This window comes from Lissotriton vulgaris, chromosome 1_2, assembly GCF_964263255.1.
Source record: "Lissotriton vulgaris chromosome 1_2, aLisVul1.2, whole genome shotgun sequence".
Lineage (NCBI taxonomy): Eukaryota > Metazoa > Chordata > Amphibia > Caudata > Salamandridae > Lissotriton > Lissotriton vulgaris.
In genome coordinates, this window is record NC_141686.1 from 190,972,365 (window position 1) to 190,989,987 (window position 17,623).

Consider the following 17,623-nt stretch of genomic DNA (forward strand, 5'->3'; position numbering starts at 1 on the left):
TGCCATCACCGCATAATGCTTCCATGCCCTGAAGATGCTAAGGATAATTTTCAAACGGCTTCCAATCAGCACCTGGAAAACTGTTGGAAGGCGGTGACCCCAGGGGTCAAGAGGACTCTCCTAACCACCTGGAACTTCCTCTCCCACAAGTACTGCCGAGTCTTATCGAGGGGGGAGTCCCCACCGGGGAGGACTGATCGTACACACTGTCGACACACCACACTTATGAACGGACACTACACTGTGATGCTTTATCAAGAAAGACTTTATCAAGATTAAAGTAAGGAGCAATACACAGCGATCAAGGGATCGCGAAAGTCTCGTAACAAGGGATCGGGGAAGCGGAACAGTCTTAGGAGGCCAGCTAGCACGCCACGTACCCTGCGCACAGTTCTCAATCCTCGAACTGGGGGGTACGGGGGCTGGCGATGGGACTTGCTGTTCTACTCACCTCTGGTTCAAGATGATCGTGAGGGTAGCGTCGATGGTCCAGCCGGACCAGAGAGTTCGTCAAGCCACGACGAGGTCAGCAGGGCTTGGGCAGGAGTACTCCGTCGCACTCGTAAGCCGATGGAGCCGCGACAGCGTCAGCAGGGCTTCCGATGTTCAGGTCTGGTGCTTCAAGAGGGAGCCGCGACAGCGTCAGCAGGGCTCCGATGGTTCAGATCCCGTGGGTTCTAGGGTGAGCCGCGACGACGTCAGCAGGGCTCGGTGGGTCAGAGTCTGTTCTCCTCAAAGTCAGCCGCGATCAGATCAGCATGGCTTTCTTGTCCAAGATACAACTCCCGATTAGGTGGAAGGCAGGCTGTCTTATATTCAACGAGTCCTTTGATGTCCGGACCCTCATAGGCAGGAGGCCGGAGGTCCGAGGGCCAGGCGCCTGATCGTCTCGGCGGTTGGTTCTTTGATGCTTTGGACCATGCGCCCATGGAATCCCAGACGCCCATCAAGGTCTGGAGCCAGCTCACTAGGAGGCCCAAGGTGCCATCGAAACCAGCCCCCAGGGATAGTTCAGAGGTGTGAGGGAAACCAGTTCCTCGGAAGGGGGCCAGAGGTGTGATGGAAGTCTGGGTTTCGGGTACTTGGTGAGTCGTTCACCCCCCGGGTGGATCTGGGCGCGCCGGACGCGCAGGCTTAGCTGCAGCCAGGAGAGGCCAGGGCTGCCGAAAGGAAAGAAGGCGGCCGGCCGGCCGGAGTGGCCAAACATGGAGTCTGATGGTCACGTGCACGGGTGCAGGCACGCGGTCTGGGGATTGTTTCAGGTCCAGTGGAGGAGTGTCATGTACAGTTCTGGGTGGACGGGAATCAGTTCCACCCGTAGATCTGGGGCTGCGGAGATCAGCGAGGACTACGCCACGAGGCCGGGTCCAACAAAAACTTTCAAGCATGCCCTTGTCATAAGCAAGATGGTTTACGGGAACAATCTGTATGCAGGGATCAACCAAAAATTCAATTAAAGATTTCAGACCATTCGGAACTCAGAAACCAGAATCAGTCTTGCTGACAGTGACACTGCGCTCTCAAAATATGTATAACATAACATAAAATGCAATATTATTTTAAAGTTCTAACATAGCTACCAACTTTAGAAGCATGTGCTGGCCTACTTGGAGCAATACAAAAATATACACTATGCACTATACTATTGCAAGATAACCGCTGTAGGAAATTGAGTTACTAGTTCAGTGGGGTGAAAATCTACTCAAGCAGCAACCGAGATCCTTGTAATGTTGAAGCCACACGCAACACCAAATTATCTGGTGCTTAATTGTCTATTAGCTAAGTAGAAAACCAGTCAGGCTTGACTTAGAGGCAATGTGTAAAAAGCATGTATGCAGGACTTCAAACAATAATCAAGTGAAGAAAAATCCCACACCAACTTAGAAAAATGGAGAAAAAATGTATAAATAATTTATGACAAAAATTAAATCAGTAGTCTCAGAGATATGCAGTTTGAAGGATTTAAGTGAACACAGTGCCAAAAAGCACAAAGCGCCAACAGTGGTCTTCTGGTCACGCCAGACTGGGATGTAGTCACAAGTTCAGGTTGACCTCGATGAAGTGCGGGCCACATACTTGACCAAGTTAGGCCTGTTAACAAAGTACTTTAAATCCTGGCTGCGAGCTGGTGCAAGATACGGCATTGAGCATATGGTGTGAAGCACCAGTTCCAAAGAGCTGCGGGCTGCGATGCACAGTCCTGTGTTTAGGAGGCGTCTTGCAGCAACATTTTTGAGGTGCTGCAGGGATAAAATGCGAAGCCAAGGATGCGTCATGCAGCAGCGGTTCCGAGAAGCGGGCTGAGGTCCTGCTTTCGGGATACGTCCCACAGCAGTATCCAATGTGGGTCTCCGAGGAAATGCTTCATGCTGCGTTTGTTCTGTTGGGCTGGCAGATGGTCCTGGACCGGGGTGGCACCACTCGAAGGACATGACTTACAGCAGGCAGACTCCAAGTGCAGGGTTCAAGGTGGTTGAAGCCTTTTCCGTCGTTGAGGCTCTGATCAGGATGCCAGCCAACTATCCATTGGAGTGACTCTGATGGTCTTGGTAGTCAAGATGCAGTTCCAGTCCTTCTCACTCAGGCAGCAGGGCAGCAGAGTAACTGGGCATCAGAGTAGCAGTCCTTCTTGCAGCAGAGTAGTACAGCAGTTCCTCTTTTGAGTCTTCTACAGGTCCAGATGTTTACTGAAGAGTTGAATCTGAGGGTATTTACAGTTGGTGTCAGATTTGAAGTATGAGGTTCCCATCCACTAAGGTGTTTAAAGTTTCCTTCCTTCCTGCCATGGCCCCAGCTTGTTTCGGGACACAAAAGATGAGTTTTATACCGTTTCTGAGTGCGCTGGACAGAACCTTTGTGATGTGCAAGTGTGTTAGTTGACTGCTCCTCCCCTCATCCCTACAGTAATGACCAATCCTGCTAACACCTATTCCTCCTTTCTATCACTGTTTGGGAGCAATAAACAAAGACTAGCTGCCAGCAACACGTAGTCATGTGACCCAGGATACGGCCTGCAGGGACCAAATGTTTAGGACAAGAAACTGCCAACTTTCTAAAAGTAGCATTTTCGGAGTTGTGACTTTGAAATCCAACTTTACCAGTAAAAAGTGTTTTGGATTACAATTCTTAAGATAACAGACTCACCGACGCTACCTGATTGCAATTGAACCTAATCACTTATTAAATCTAATAAATTAAGCAAACGTTATCCTATGGGAGAAGCAGGCCTTGCAGTATTGAAAAAACAGTTTAGGGCCTTCCCTAGAGGTGACTTATATGCATTAAATAGGAAGATTTAGACCTGTCAAAATGTCTAATTTGCCAGGTTGAATTGGCAGGTAAATGCTGCCCACACAGGTTGCAGAAGCAGACTTGAGACATGCTTTAAGGAATTACTTAAGTGGGTGGCACAATAAGCACTCCAGGCTCACTAGTAGCCTTTAATTCACAGGCCACTTTACTAAGGATGTATAAGTAAATTTAAAGTGCCAATTGGTTATAAACTAATTTTACCATGTTGAGGGGAGGGAGAACAAGCACGTTAGCACTGGTTAGCAGTGGTAAAGTGCTCTAGTTCCTAAGACTAACAAAAATAAATTCAGCAAAAATGTAAGGGGTGAAGTCAAAAACTTTTGGGGCAGACCACCTAAAGGCTGACAAGCTTAACAGTAAATCGCTAAACATCACAATGTCTTTACATCTTCGATTGCTAAATAATGTTGTGAATCCCTGCTGTACTAATCCAAAGTGGCTAACTCAATGCTTCTGTATATGGTGGCTATCTTGAAATGGTAAAATAATGGTATACTGTGAACAATATCATTACATGAAGGCTGCCAAGCTTAGAAATAGCGGCCACAGAGGATTCAACACACCGCAGATGTAAAGAGTGGAAATCAGATAAAGAGTGGAAATCAGATAGCCCTGCAGGACTATCAGAGGGGCTACAAAAATTTAAAAAAAAGAGGAGCAGGAAAGGAATAAATAGACATATACAAGAAACAAGCTATGGCAAAGCCAATGGGTCTAACGTTTGTGGCCTATTGGCTTTGCTAATGCCTTTTCATGATGCCGCACAGTGTCGGCAGTGTGCAAAATATTGATGCTGTACAGTAGCAACAATAAAAGATATAATGATGCAACCGCCGCTGATGATAGCATCACTTCAACTGCACGCTTATGTGTAATACCATATGCAAGCACTAGTGGAATGATGAGTGGGACATTTGCCTTCCTTTTTTACTGACAGATCCAAGATGGAGGATGCCACTTGGATTGGTAAATAAAAAAAAAATAATTTTATTATTGAAAGGTCTCCCTGTCAATATTTATGTTGATCTACTGCTGGAATGTAGAGTACTGACCATGATAAGCATGTTAAGGGTTGTCCAAAATGAAACATTTACTCAGCACAGAGAATAGGTCATAGTGGCTCCATGGACTAACGCATCCACTCCGGAGATCTATAGTTGACCTCATGGCTATAAGTACAAATCTTGGCAGGTTAAGCTAACCTTTCCTTTTTTTTAGGTTGATAAAATTAGTACAATTGAGCTGGGGAACAATAATCATCTGGTGTTCAGCACCAAGATACACTTCCGGGTGAATGAGTGTTTAATTAACACACATGGGATGTTATGTTATAAATATTTGTAGGAAATCCACATTTTATGCGTGGTCACTAGGCATAGTTAACTTGACTATAAGTTCAGAATATATGGTACACAGTGTACCTAGGGTCTGGAAGTTAAATAACACTAGTGGGCTGCAGCACCTATTGTGCCGCCCACTACAGTGGCAGTGCAAACATGGCCTTAGGGCTACGAGTGTAGCCTGACTGTAGAAACTGTAAAAACTGCATTTCAACCTGTCAACATAAACTCTTGATAGGTAAAAACTCTTCTTTTAAATATGAATAGGTCATGGGTAGACTTTGGTGCTCACAAGGTGGGGTTTGTGGTATTTAAAAGTAGAACTTGTAGAAATGTAAGGCTAATATGTAATTACAGTGACTATCACCCAAACACAATGTTTCACTTTTTTCACCATGGCAGGACTAGCTGTCCTATTTAGTAAACCTGAGTTCAAAATACAATCTTAATACTATATTTTAGGAATGGGACCAGCCACAAAAATGATTATACAACTGTAGTTATAGGTATTAAAAATCCAATTCAATGGTGAAGTGACATTTTTAATAAAGATAAGGATTTTTTTTTTTTTAAATTACCTATGCCTTGCGCAATTCTAGTCAATGAACCCACTAAATAGGTTGCCATGTCACAGAAACATGGGGGATACTAGTAACATTCACTACCTTACGCCATACTTCTGGAAAGGTGGTTTCCAGATAGTGGTCTAATAAAACTTGGCTCTCTACAAAACAAAAGGACCTACTCACAGAAAGCAAATTATCACTTTGCAACACACATTTCTGTGGGAAAAAAGCCTGAATAAATGAAGAAATAAAAGGAACAAATTACAGCCCTCCCTCCCCCCACATGGATAATAAGAAGTGCTGAGCTTTGAACTTACTCTACAACAGACTATGCAGCACTCTCCTGTTGTAGCAGCAGAGTAGATACATATGATGCTCACAATATCTACAAATGAACCTCTATCTCCCATACTATTCTGCCTCCCCAGTGCTTTTTCACACTGCCTGTATCCCCCCCCCCAAAGGGGCACCCAGCATTGCACTCTCGGTTGACTGCTAGTATCCACTTTCAGGGACCCTATCCAGCCTCCTATCTAAACATTTTTCTAAATATCTACAAATTACAAATTACACAACAGATTCATCATTAATGCACAAGAGAATGAGAGACCCTTTCCCAGAGCCCTGAGCACTGGATTAGTGTACTCTTCCATGTCACATCCTAATTCCACAACACTGGGGGACTAGTAACGCATTCATCTAGAAACGTGCAGACCTACAGCAGTACTTGTACCTCAGCAGCCTCAATGAACTGGCCTATCATCTGACCAGCTGACACTGTTCCTGTTGGCAAGTTGAAGAACAAGGCTTCTCCAATCACATATCTCATATCGCTCAATTCATATTGACTGTGCTGGGGATGTCTCTGCACTCACCGCTCACAGAAGCACCCCTGCCCAACCTATAGTCACTCATGCAATGTCCCTACATAAGTACAATACATAAGGACATTCAAAGTATATACCTTACGGGGTTTGTTTTAAAAGCTGTAAAAACCCACACACACTGAATACAGTGGGGACCAATGCTCATGTCACCCCGACTAGTATGTTCAGGTGTAATTCCCCCTTTCGTGGAACCAACTCACAGTGCCAAGGTATCTCACTGCCTGGACTTTGTTCATGGATGCAAGAGTCACACAGCCAGGCAATCTTAGGGGTTTCCTGCCACAAAGACGCACGCACCTCAGCACAACAAATGTATTTATGTGCCAATAGCAATAGGTGGCTTCCTGCTGCTGTTCTGTGCTCACATCTGATGAAGACCTTCTCTGAAGAGCTCTCAATCTCAGCCCAGATGTGCGCTTTGCACTGCAGCTGACTGCATTCCTTGTTGAGGTGCCATGCATTCAGGCATGATACCTACCAAGACGCGATGCCTCACATGCTTCGCTGCTCAGCACATTGAGGCTAAGACTGCGCAATAGCCTAAAATGTGCATGGCCAGGGTCAGCATCAGGCATAGGAGCGATTGTCTCTATAGAGACCAGTGGCATAGCAAGAGAATCATAAACCCCACTTAAAGGAAGGAAAATGGAAACTTTGCCTCAGTTGGGTAGTCAAATACAGCCACCGCTGGGCCCCGGTGCCAGACACCTGCTGCACGTTTGATAACAACACCTACTGCTTAGATCTTGGAAGCTGGTGCAGAACACACTCTTCCAAAGAGGAACATTTGAGGAGAAACAAGGATTCATAGCCTACATTTCAGTTGTCCTTTATTTGTTGATTGTTTATTCTTTCTACCACCAACTTCATTGTGGGCAGGACATTAGTTATCTGCGCAACCCAGCCTCATGCTGGTGTCAGCCGGGTGGCAGACATAATGTTAATAAAAAGCCCTGCCACTTTCTTCATGGTAAGGTTTGCAAAGCATATTCCAGTCCTCTTGAACTAGATGTTTAGTAACATGACTTAAGATGGAATAGGTATCTTGCATTTTGTAATCTCTTACCAATAAAATCCAGTAGCTATCAGTATTGCTACACAGTGGTAGTGCATTTTGTACTCTGCAAGGTCCACTGTTTGTGATTTGTAAGATATCGAAAATCAAAGAAGCCATAAACAATCAGTGTTGAGTATTCACATACCATCTCTCTATGTTTAAGAAGAAACCCCAGGCCTCTTGTATCATTATGATATGTCTACATGTGGTTATCCGCTTCCATATCTTTACTGCAAAGACTTTGTCCTGAAAGGTGTTGTGATGGCTTTTAATACGTAATTGTGTACCAGTGCAAAGTATCCAACAGTGAAGCACATGAGGGCAAAGTGTTGAGGTATTTACTTTTCAGTGCAAAACTTATTTTGTCCTGGAAATTTGCCTAAAAGAAACATGAAGCACAGCTTTGCACTACTTTGCGTTACTTTGCATCAAGAAGGCATCCAATGGCTGCCGCATGAGCATTCCCACACAACCAATCATGGTTTTTGATACAAAGTAGAAGAAACAATTATTACCTCCACACTTTTCAAAATGTCTGTTTGTGCTGTACTATATAGCACTTATGCAAAGTATGTCAAAGTGTAGCATTTTGTACTGTGAGAGTACCCTTGCAGTACAAAATCTATGTTAGACATCTCACACAGAGCTTTGCATTATGATGCAAAAGTGTATATGAGGTGCTTGGCTGCCTACAAGTTCATCAGAGCTTTTGGAAGAGAGCACCAAGTCTTCATCAATATGATGCTGCTTCTCCTCTCACTCTCCCACGCAACGCAGCACATCTGTCTTTCTGGCTGAATATTAAAGTCAAGAATTATTATTGTATTATAACAATAACACTACATTATAGAAACAGGCGCCATTCCCTGTGTTTAATCTGATGTACATTTTGTTTGTCTTTTCAAGTCAACCTGTCTCTCCTACAATTCTCACTTGGCCTCCATTCACAGCCAAGAAGAAAATGATTTTGTATTTGTTCTGATGGGAAAACCAGCCGATCCTTTCAACAAAGGCGCCTACTGGATAGGAATACATGACAGCTTCAAGGTGAGTGTCTTTCATTCTCCTTGATATGAGTATTAGTTTGGTGTGTGCCAATCTTTATGCACATTTCAAATGTCTAACAAATACAGTTTTCTATGTTATGCTTGATACTTCATCCCTATTGGTAATGTAGTCTCTTTGTCTATAAGCTCACTCTCGCCTTAGCCAGACTGTATGGTATCCATCCATTAGAATGCAAATATTACCAGCGATGTTCAATGACCTCTTTGATCAAGGTTCTCATTAACCTTGGGCGGAGCAGGCGGAGCGCCTCTACACGAAGATCCACGGAGTTGGAAAACAACTCAGTGGAACTTCTCTCTGCTCCACTACGTGCCTTACCCCTCCCAAAGTAATTATAAAGTAATAAAAAAGGCACTTACCTGCCATGGCTGCTCTCCTTCCTCGTCCCCACAGTCCTTCTTCACATGCACACTCACAGGACGTACAACGTAGGGGTTATCCGTGAAAAAGGACGGCGAGGAGGAGGAAGGGGAGCGTCCATGGCAAGAAGGAAGCAGCCGCGGCAGGTTAAGTGCCTTTTAAATTACTTTATAATTACTGTAGGAGGGTGGAGGGGCCGAATAACTACACACCGCCATGGAGTTGTAGATTTGCCTAAACTCTGTGTTCTCAACAGAACACAGAGTAGGCAAAACTACATAAACTATGCTGGCGGAGCATAGCTAACCGCCCGGGCTTATTTCTCATGCAGAAAGGCCTGACCACTCTTGCAGTGGCAGTTATGAAACAAAGGCTAGATGTACTAAGCTATGTTGCAGTCTCAAACAGTTGAATCCATTTAATTGGACAATAAAATGGTATTTCTTAAATACTTGATCGATTTTAGGACTCAGTCTTATCAACTCCTTTAATGGGTTGTGCATGGATTTGAAAGAGGCAACTGTGCACGTCCCTTCCAAATTATGAATCCATGCCCACCGTCCTTCTCTGCCACAGAGCCAAGAAACTGTATAGTGTATGCTGCGCTTTATAAATGCCTTTCACATCACATCACATCACATACTATATGTATCAATGGTGTGCAACTGCATTTCTGGTCACAAACCAGTGAAATGTTACTGACTCTCATATTATAGCATCCATATTTCCATTATGGCAATTGGGCTGCTTGGTGGTCTGCTGACCCTTACAGATCACCAATGGCAGGGAGCTGACATTTGAAACCCACCTTACAAATATTAAAGAGGTAGATCCATCTGCAACTTACTCCAGTTCCTTATTTTGTGATCCTGCTTAATAGTAGATAGGTCAGTTTGCAAATTAAGTTTCTGGTCGCAACAATGGTTGCAAATTGGGTCTTTCTTTGCAACCAGAATGGTGTAAATCTGACCTAAAGTGTATTTTACTTAAGACAGATGTTTCCCTATTTATTTTATTTATATAAGTTTTATATAGCGCTAGCTAGCCCTGTAGGTGTCAGAATGCTTTACAAGGTCATGATAAGAAACAGTAAATGCAGGCACGCAATGAACATGTGAGACAGTAGTTCAACAGACACATGGTTCCCATCAAAGGTGCAAGTTGAGTGACCAACAGTAGAGACACAATTCGAGAGGAACTAAAAGTCAGAGAAGCACAATAAAGAAAGAGGGAACCGAGCATCAGACAGAGGGTCTAGGTCTGATAAAGCGATATTTTACTGAGATTCGTAGACTAGGAGCTAAAGGAGTAGGAGTTTCAGGTTTCTCTTGAAGCAAGGGAAGGCTTGCATCGAAGGTCACATGGTAGGGAGTTCCATATTCTTGGAGCATTTCCAGAAAAAGAGCGCAACTTGGTTGCTGTCTTTTTTTAGAATGGGAGGTAGGGGCAGAAGAGTATTGGAGCTTCTCAATGATCTTGTGGTTCCTGCTTTCGTCAGCTTGTTTTTGAAGTAGTTAGGTGTAGGAAGCTAGTTGAGGCTCTTGAATACAGGAGTGATTTGCTCAAACCGTTTAACGTCTGAGATGAGTCGGACTGCCATGTTAAGAACAGATCTCAGGGGGCGAGGTGAGTTTTAGGCATCCCAATGAGAGTGGGATTACCATAGTCTAGTTTGGAGAGGACCAGAGATTGCACCACATTTTTTAAATCATCTGCAGGAATAAATGGTTTAAGTTTCTTGAGGTTTTTGAGTGTGTACAGTGCTCCTTTTGCTGTATTCTTGATGTCCTCTTTCATTGACATTTTGTTGTCCAGGACGAAGCCAAGGGATTTTGCAGAGTTTGATAAAGTAAGATAGCACTTTAAAGCATTTAGGTTGATGAGCTATTTGTGTATTGAAAGGTGGTTACTTTAAGGGAAGAAAAGAATACCTTCTGTCTTGATGTGGCTCAGCTTTAAGTGGTTTGTGTGAAATCAGGATTGTAATTTGTTCAATGTGTCATTAAGATGTTGAATGTCACTGCGTGATTTTATTTTGTAGTAAAGTTGGGTGGTTCCATAAAGAGATGTAAAAGGGAGGGGGATAGAATTGAGCCTGGAGGCATGCAAACATTGATCTGAGTGGGTTTAGACAGGCAAGAGTTGATTTTGATTTGTTGCGAGCGGTGTAGAAGGAAGTAAGAGAACCATTTTAGTACAGTGTCATTCAAACTGAAACGCCACGTAGGGCTGGGTGATTGACCGTATCGAATGCTGCTGATAGGTCAAGTAGAATAAGTAGGCAGATGTCACTCTCATCTAAGTCTCTGTGGATGTCATCCGATAGGTTCAGCATGGCGGTTTCAGTACTACAGCCTTTGTCAAGGAAGGAGAATTTTTGTATATGATGATTAAGTTGCTATAAGACACATTTTTCCAAAGTCTGGGCAAGGAACCGGAAGTTGGAGATAGGTCTGAGGTTGTTGAGATTGTTGAGATCAGCCCTGGTATTTTTGGGGATAGGTGTGATTTGTCCTAGTTGGAGCAAAATCATCACACAACCCATGGTGAGAGATGTGTTAATGATGAGAGTGCAGAACGGGGCGATGAAGAGGTTGAGACTTTTCACCATCATGGATGGGAGGGGATCATTGGCATGGGTCATTGGCTTTAGCTTCATGATTATATTGAAGACTTCCTTTTCAGTCAAGGGTTTGAAGTCCGACCAGTTGGCGCTGTTTATCAATTTGGCGAGATTCATGTAGCGTTGGCTATTATCGTGGTTGTTTGGTCCAAAACAGGCTCTGGAGCTAGATCAGCTGTTTTGGGAGGTGGGATAGCGAAGGTGGGAAAGATGGAGTGAGTAGAGGAGACTTGCAAGAAGGTTTGCTTAATTTTTGCGACTTTGTCAGGGAAAAAGCTAGCGATTTCTTCACAACGTTCTTTTGTGTTGATTATAGCAGGAGGGGTGCTGATGTAGTTTGTTGTTTAACAATGTTAAAGAGCTCCCTAGGTCTGTTTTTAGCATGGTCCAGTTGGTTGCGGAAGAAGGAGGCCGTGGGGAGAAGGCAACTGAATCAGATCTCCCTGCGGAGCTAGCGGTTTGAAAAGTGACGGAAAGTGATGGTCAAATAAGGAGAGGTGAGGGTTGGTCGCTGATGGAGTTTGTTGTTTAACAATGTTAAAGAGGTCCCCAGGTCCTTTTTTGTAGTATGGTCCCGTTGGTTGCGGAAGAAGGAGGTCGTGGGGAAGAAGGCAACTGAATCAGATCTCCCTGCGGAGCTAGCGGTTTGAAAAGTGACGGAAAGTGATGGTCAAATAAGGAGAGGTGAGGGTTGGTCGCTTTTATAAGGATGTTACCTGTATTGAAAATGGATATATCCATTTCACCTTAAAAAGAAGAGGAGGGGGATGTCATAAGTTCAGTTCCGTAAGGTATCTTGATGATCTTGGTTACTTGCAGGAGGAGACGGAGCTGTTTCTCCATTTTGATGGCCGTTTAGAATAGAATCCAAAATTTGATTTCATGGAGCCATTGGCCAAATTGTTGTAGGTATCCGCAATTAGAGTTTCAGGGTATTGTATTAGAAGTTTGTGTTTGAGATTCTTCTTCACATTTTTTGAGTCATTTATAGGATAATCGGTAGTCCAGAAGTTGGGCCCATATCTGACCTGTGCTGTGTCGAGAGGTTTATGGTGGAGCATTGTAATCAGCATGATCGTGGTTGGTTTCCAGTTGAGGGTACAAGACACAGGAGTGCTACCACAGTCAGAGACTGGCGAGGTGAGCAGCGTAACAAAGTGTGAGGGGCCCTAGTGAGGTGGGTAGTGTAAATTAAACCCAGGCAGTAAGTCACTTTCACAAGAAGGAAGTACGATGTTGTAGAAAGTGCATAACAACTAAAGACACTCATATAATGTAGTTTCAAGTACCTGCAGCAAAAGTCAGTCTTACAAGATAGCCTATAGTTACTCAAGGCGTAAATAGGATGTTGGAGAAGCGTACCTAAAAGAAAATCATAGACACACATGTAATGTAGATCAACGTTCCTGCATCAGAAGTCAGATTTACAAGATACCTTTCAGATTCAAATTGTGTCCACAAGATGGAGCTCCAAGCTTGACTATAAGCAACCGGTCATGTAGATCCAAGGTCCTGTAGAAAATCCGGTTTGAAACAAAAGAAAGTAGCCTTCATAACTAATTGTGGCTCCTAGATGGAGCTCCAAGCTTAGCCATTCGTTTGAAGTCGCCAGACCTCGAGTGAGTGATGTGAAACACTGGGGATGTGTGGTGGCAAAGGGGATGTGAAAATGGCTACACGGGGTGGGTGAAGACACCGAGGATGGGTTGCAGCAAAATAAAGCAACATGAGCCAACCATCTTCTCCCGTACCTTACCTTTATTGTATGTGATCACTTTAGATTGAAAGTGTGAGTTTTTCCAGAGAGGTTAAATAATGCTCTGAAAGGACACAACGTTTACCATACATTTTACTGTAGGAAATTCATGTATAGTATACTGAACACAGGTCCATCAAAAATGAACGACTTTCAGCAGTATAATAATTTATTTGCGATATATGATACTAAAGTACATCCAGTTATCTGAGATAAAATCCTAAACTTACTACTTTTGGTATTCACGGAAGGCATAGTAAAGTTAGGACTCCTAACTTTACTACTACTAAACTGAGACAAAATCCCCACTTTAAGACTTTCAGTAGTAAGTTTAGGATATTATCTCAGATTAGTTCTATGAATCCGCCCCTATGACTCTCTCAATTGCTTGCCCTGCATTGTTTTCCAAATCCCCCTTTCATGGTTTTACTTTTATTCTCTTTCTTTCTCTCTCATAAACATGTACACAAATTATTTACATGTCTCTCAGTCTCTCTCTCTCTATCTATGTTTTATTTTCACACACACCCACACACACATGCACACACACATGCACACACACACATGGACATGCACACACACACATACATGCACCCACACATGCACACACACACCCACACCCACACACCCACACCCACACACCACACACAACCCAACACCCACACTACAAACACACACACCCCAACACACACCACACACAACCACCCACACACACAACCCCCCCACACACACAACCACCAACTCCACACACAACGCCACACACACTCACAACCCCACACACACCCCCCACACACACATCACCCCACACTCACACACACAACCGCAAACACACACACCCACACACACAACCCCACACATACACAACCCTCACACACACAACCCCATACACACACCCAACCCCACACACAACCACATAAAACACACAAAACACACACACACAACCCACTACAAACACATACAACCCAACACACACCACACACAACTACCCACACACACTAACAACCCCACACACCCAACCCCACACACCCACACACAACCCCATAAACACACCGAAACCCCACACCCAACCACATAAACACACAAAACAACACAGACACAATCCCCCTACACACAACCCCCCACACACAACCCCCCCAAACACACAACCCCCCATACACACCCACACACAACCCAATACACACAACCAGCCACACAACTACACACACAACCCCACACACACAACTTCCCCAACACACACAACCCCCCCCACACACACACAACCCCACACAGCCACACACAACACCACACACACAACCCCCCCACACACACAACCACACACTCACACAACTCCACACATACAACCCCACACACACACAACCCCACACACACAACCACACAACCCCACACACAACCACACAATCCCACACACATCCACACACACACAATGCCACACACACAACCCCCCACACACAACCCCACACATACACACACACCACACCCACACACACAACCACACCCACACACACAACCACACCCACACCCACACATGCCACACTCACACCACACACAACCTCACACCCAACCCCACACACACCACAAACACACACAACCCCTTACACACCACACACAACCCCACACACACCACACACATACACAACACACACTCACCACACACACACCACATACACACACATGCACACACACACACACACACACATACATACGCACGCACATATCAACAAAAAAATTTGGCAAGCAAAAGAAAACTATTAATATTCGCTTCTGATTGAACTTTTCCTGGCCTGTCATACCAAAAGCCCAAAAGAGTTTTGGATCATCATCCACCGCCTGCGCACAGGATCAGACATTTCTTGTGTAAACTGATCCATAAAATCAGAGCGGACGAAGCCCCTGGCCCCCAATGGTATTCCAGCGTCAGTTAAGAAACAGGATGCAGAGTTTTGTTCCACATTACAGGAAAATCTCTTTATAACATGTATGGGGACCAAATCTATCCCGGTTTTTCATCCCATCTAAAAACAAGCATTGGCATAGCCAATAGATCGCGCCTTTGGGATCATCTAAGTGTTTAACCAGAGCTATTAGCTTTGCCGATGTGTATAAGCTATGTTGGGGACTTGCTTCAAAGGACCTCGAGTGCGTAGGAGGGTGGAGAATTCATAGTCAAATGAGATGTAGAGGCAATTTAGAGAACCACAAGGATAAACCTGTGGGTCACCGGGAGATGAAGAATATCATAGTCTTGTAAGTGAAAACAAAGACAAATTAAGCACGGTGTGGAGGGTATATATGGTAGATCTAAAACCAGGAGTTGCAGAACTTGCCTAAAGTTTGAGTTATTGTTACTGATTACAACTATGTCATTGGGCACTGCAACGATTGTCACTATATTTGATGAGAGGCAGGTGAAATATACTACTGTTATTAAGCAGAATGTGAGCGGCATATTCTTTTGGTATGGAGGGATACACATCTACTGTTAAGGAACTGTTAGCAATCAGTGAACAGGTGAGCAAGAGAAAAACACCAGGTTAGAAGTCAGATTTGCATGAGTTTATTCATTCTCAGTTGAGTGAAGAACCACATTAATAACAATGCTGCGCATTGATCCCATCAGTGCGATGTCTTTTATTATGACTGTACAAGCAGATCTGACCATATAAAGCAGCCATGGGAAGGCCCACAACACCTATGGCTGCTTCTATCTTTGGGACGTGCTTCTGGTCCAACAAAGCCATCTTTACGGAGCAGGTCCCCATCCATGAAACAAGCCCGCCATTGTGACTGCACAGAAACGCAACGGCATGTTAACAGTATGTACTGAGTGCACTTCAGGAGCCAGAGGCCACAGCCATGCCTCGCGAGGGCGGAGAGACGTGGCGGGAATAAAAGTGCCACAGGGGTGTATAAACCAGCAGGAAGCGGCTGGGGCATGATGAAAACTCAACTGGAGCTGAGATCCCGCGCGAGACAGCTGGGATACGTCTGACAAGAATGATAGAGGAAAATTAAATATGTATGACGAGGGATGAAGGAATGCTGTCCTTTCAAAATGAAAGATGGGAGGAACACAAATAACACGTTCAGTTTGCGATGTTGCTATGAACTGCTCAGATCAACAAAAACGCTGACAAATAAAAACCTAATGCAGGACACAATTATGAGATGCTGCCCGCTTACTATCCTCACAATCCATCATTTTCTCATTATTTTATGCCCCAATGCTAAAGGCTCTGCTTCGGAATGTATGCTTTATCAGAGTTACCCAGGAAACCGGAAGGAAGGACATGGCGAAGTGTGGCTCAGGGGTTAGAGGCGGCAGACCCGGAATCTGAGATCGGTCCTGGACCAGGGTTCAATTCCCCGCCCCGGCGGGTCTTGGGCTAAAAATTCCACGGACTCGATAATTCTCGTCCCGGTGCCTCCTCGACTCACGGGTTCACACTCTGCGACTCTGGGCAATAGCTTGCTTAATCTCCACAACGGCCCCTCGCGGCGGGATGCCTGGCTTTCACCCTGTCGGGGCTTCTCACAGGGGAATACCAGGACTGGTTCCCTAGGCAAGCGCCAGGATGCCCTTTGTGGTGACAGGTTGCGCTATATAAGTATACCTACATTTACATCTACATTTACATTGATATCTCAGAGGAATGACGCAGAGGAACACACACGAAGCAACAGTCCTTTAAAGGATGCCTGATGGCCTGTGGTCAAAGGAGGCCTCATTTGGGGTGCAGTGTGCTTATTCCAAAGCATAAAGTCTGTACACCAGCAACATGCCACCTGCGTACACTCGGACACATGGAAAGGTTTAGAGACGGTAGTAGAAGGTGGCAAAGGAAAGCATGTCACCGCATTCGAGTGGCACAATGACCTTCTATGCGCAATTCTGCACTCCCTAAAAGCTGCGTCTCGTGTGGATGGGAAACAAAGGCTAATGATACAGAATGTTGCATGATGAAAAGTAGCTTTTTTGAAGCGGCTATCTGGCTTACATTAGGGACAGTTTGCATGTCCTATAGAATGCCCATGTGAATTGTGTTGAGAGGAGCAGTGGATACCAACTAATAAAGCAAGCGTGGCCGCGCAGCCGCAAACAAAAGTGAAATCGCCAGGATGTCAAGCCGAAAATGCGACCGCGAGCGGGCTAATGTAAACAAACACACACGTGTCCCAGATTACATACAGATGGACCCTGCACTCGCCGCTGCTCGCTCCCTCAAGGTGGGTCTCGCCACATGCACGAGTGTGTGGAAAAGCGGTGACCAATTTCTAAAGGTCATCTCTTAGAGCAGCGTATTCTCGCTCCGCTAAGTTCAACCTAAAAAAAGGCCTATCCTTCTGGATGTCGATGCCAAATATTTTGCCTCGCTCCTCTTGAAAGATCATGACCCGTGGGCAAATTCTAGGAATCGGATACCCTTCAACCAAACCGGCTTTGGAGCTTACTTGGCGCATCTGATAACCTAGTAGCCATCATGATGCTTGTTGTAAAACAAATAAGGAAAGGCAAGCTTCTTTAATACTATTTTATAGATTAAAGCATGGCCTTTGATCACAGAAACTGCCAGTTGCTTTGGCCCAAATTCAGAGCCTGGCCAATACCAGCACCACTTTTAAGTGACGCTCAATTTTTGTACTCTGATATGTGGGC

At 44.7% G+C, this 17,623-nt stretch overlaps 1 protein-coding gene across 1 annotated transcript in view; it reads left to right on the forward strand.

The window, feature by feature from the left end:
- Window positions 1-17,623, forward strand: part of LOC147734885 (alpha-N-acetylgalactosamine-specific lectin-like) — a 71,583-nt gene that overhangs the window by 30,888 nt on the left and 23,072 nt on the right. Inside the window, exon 4 of the mRNA XM_086953664.1 lies at window positions 8,069-8,209. Coding sequence (XP_086809790.1) covers window positions 8,069-8,209 — 141 coding nt within the window. The remainder of the gene's footprint in view (window positions 1-8,068; window positions 8,210-17,623) is intronic.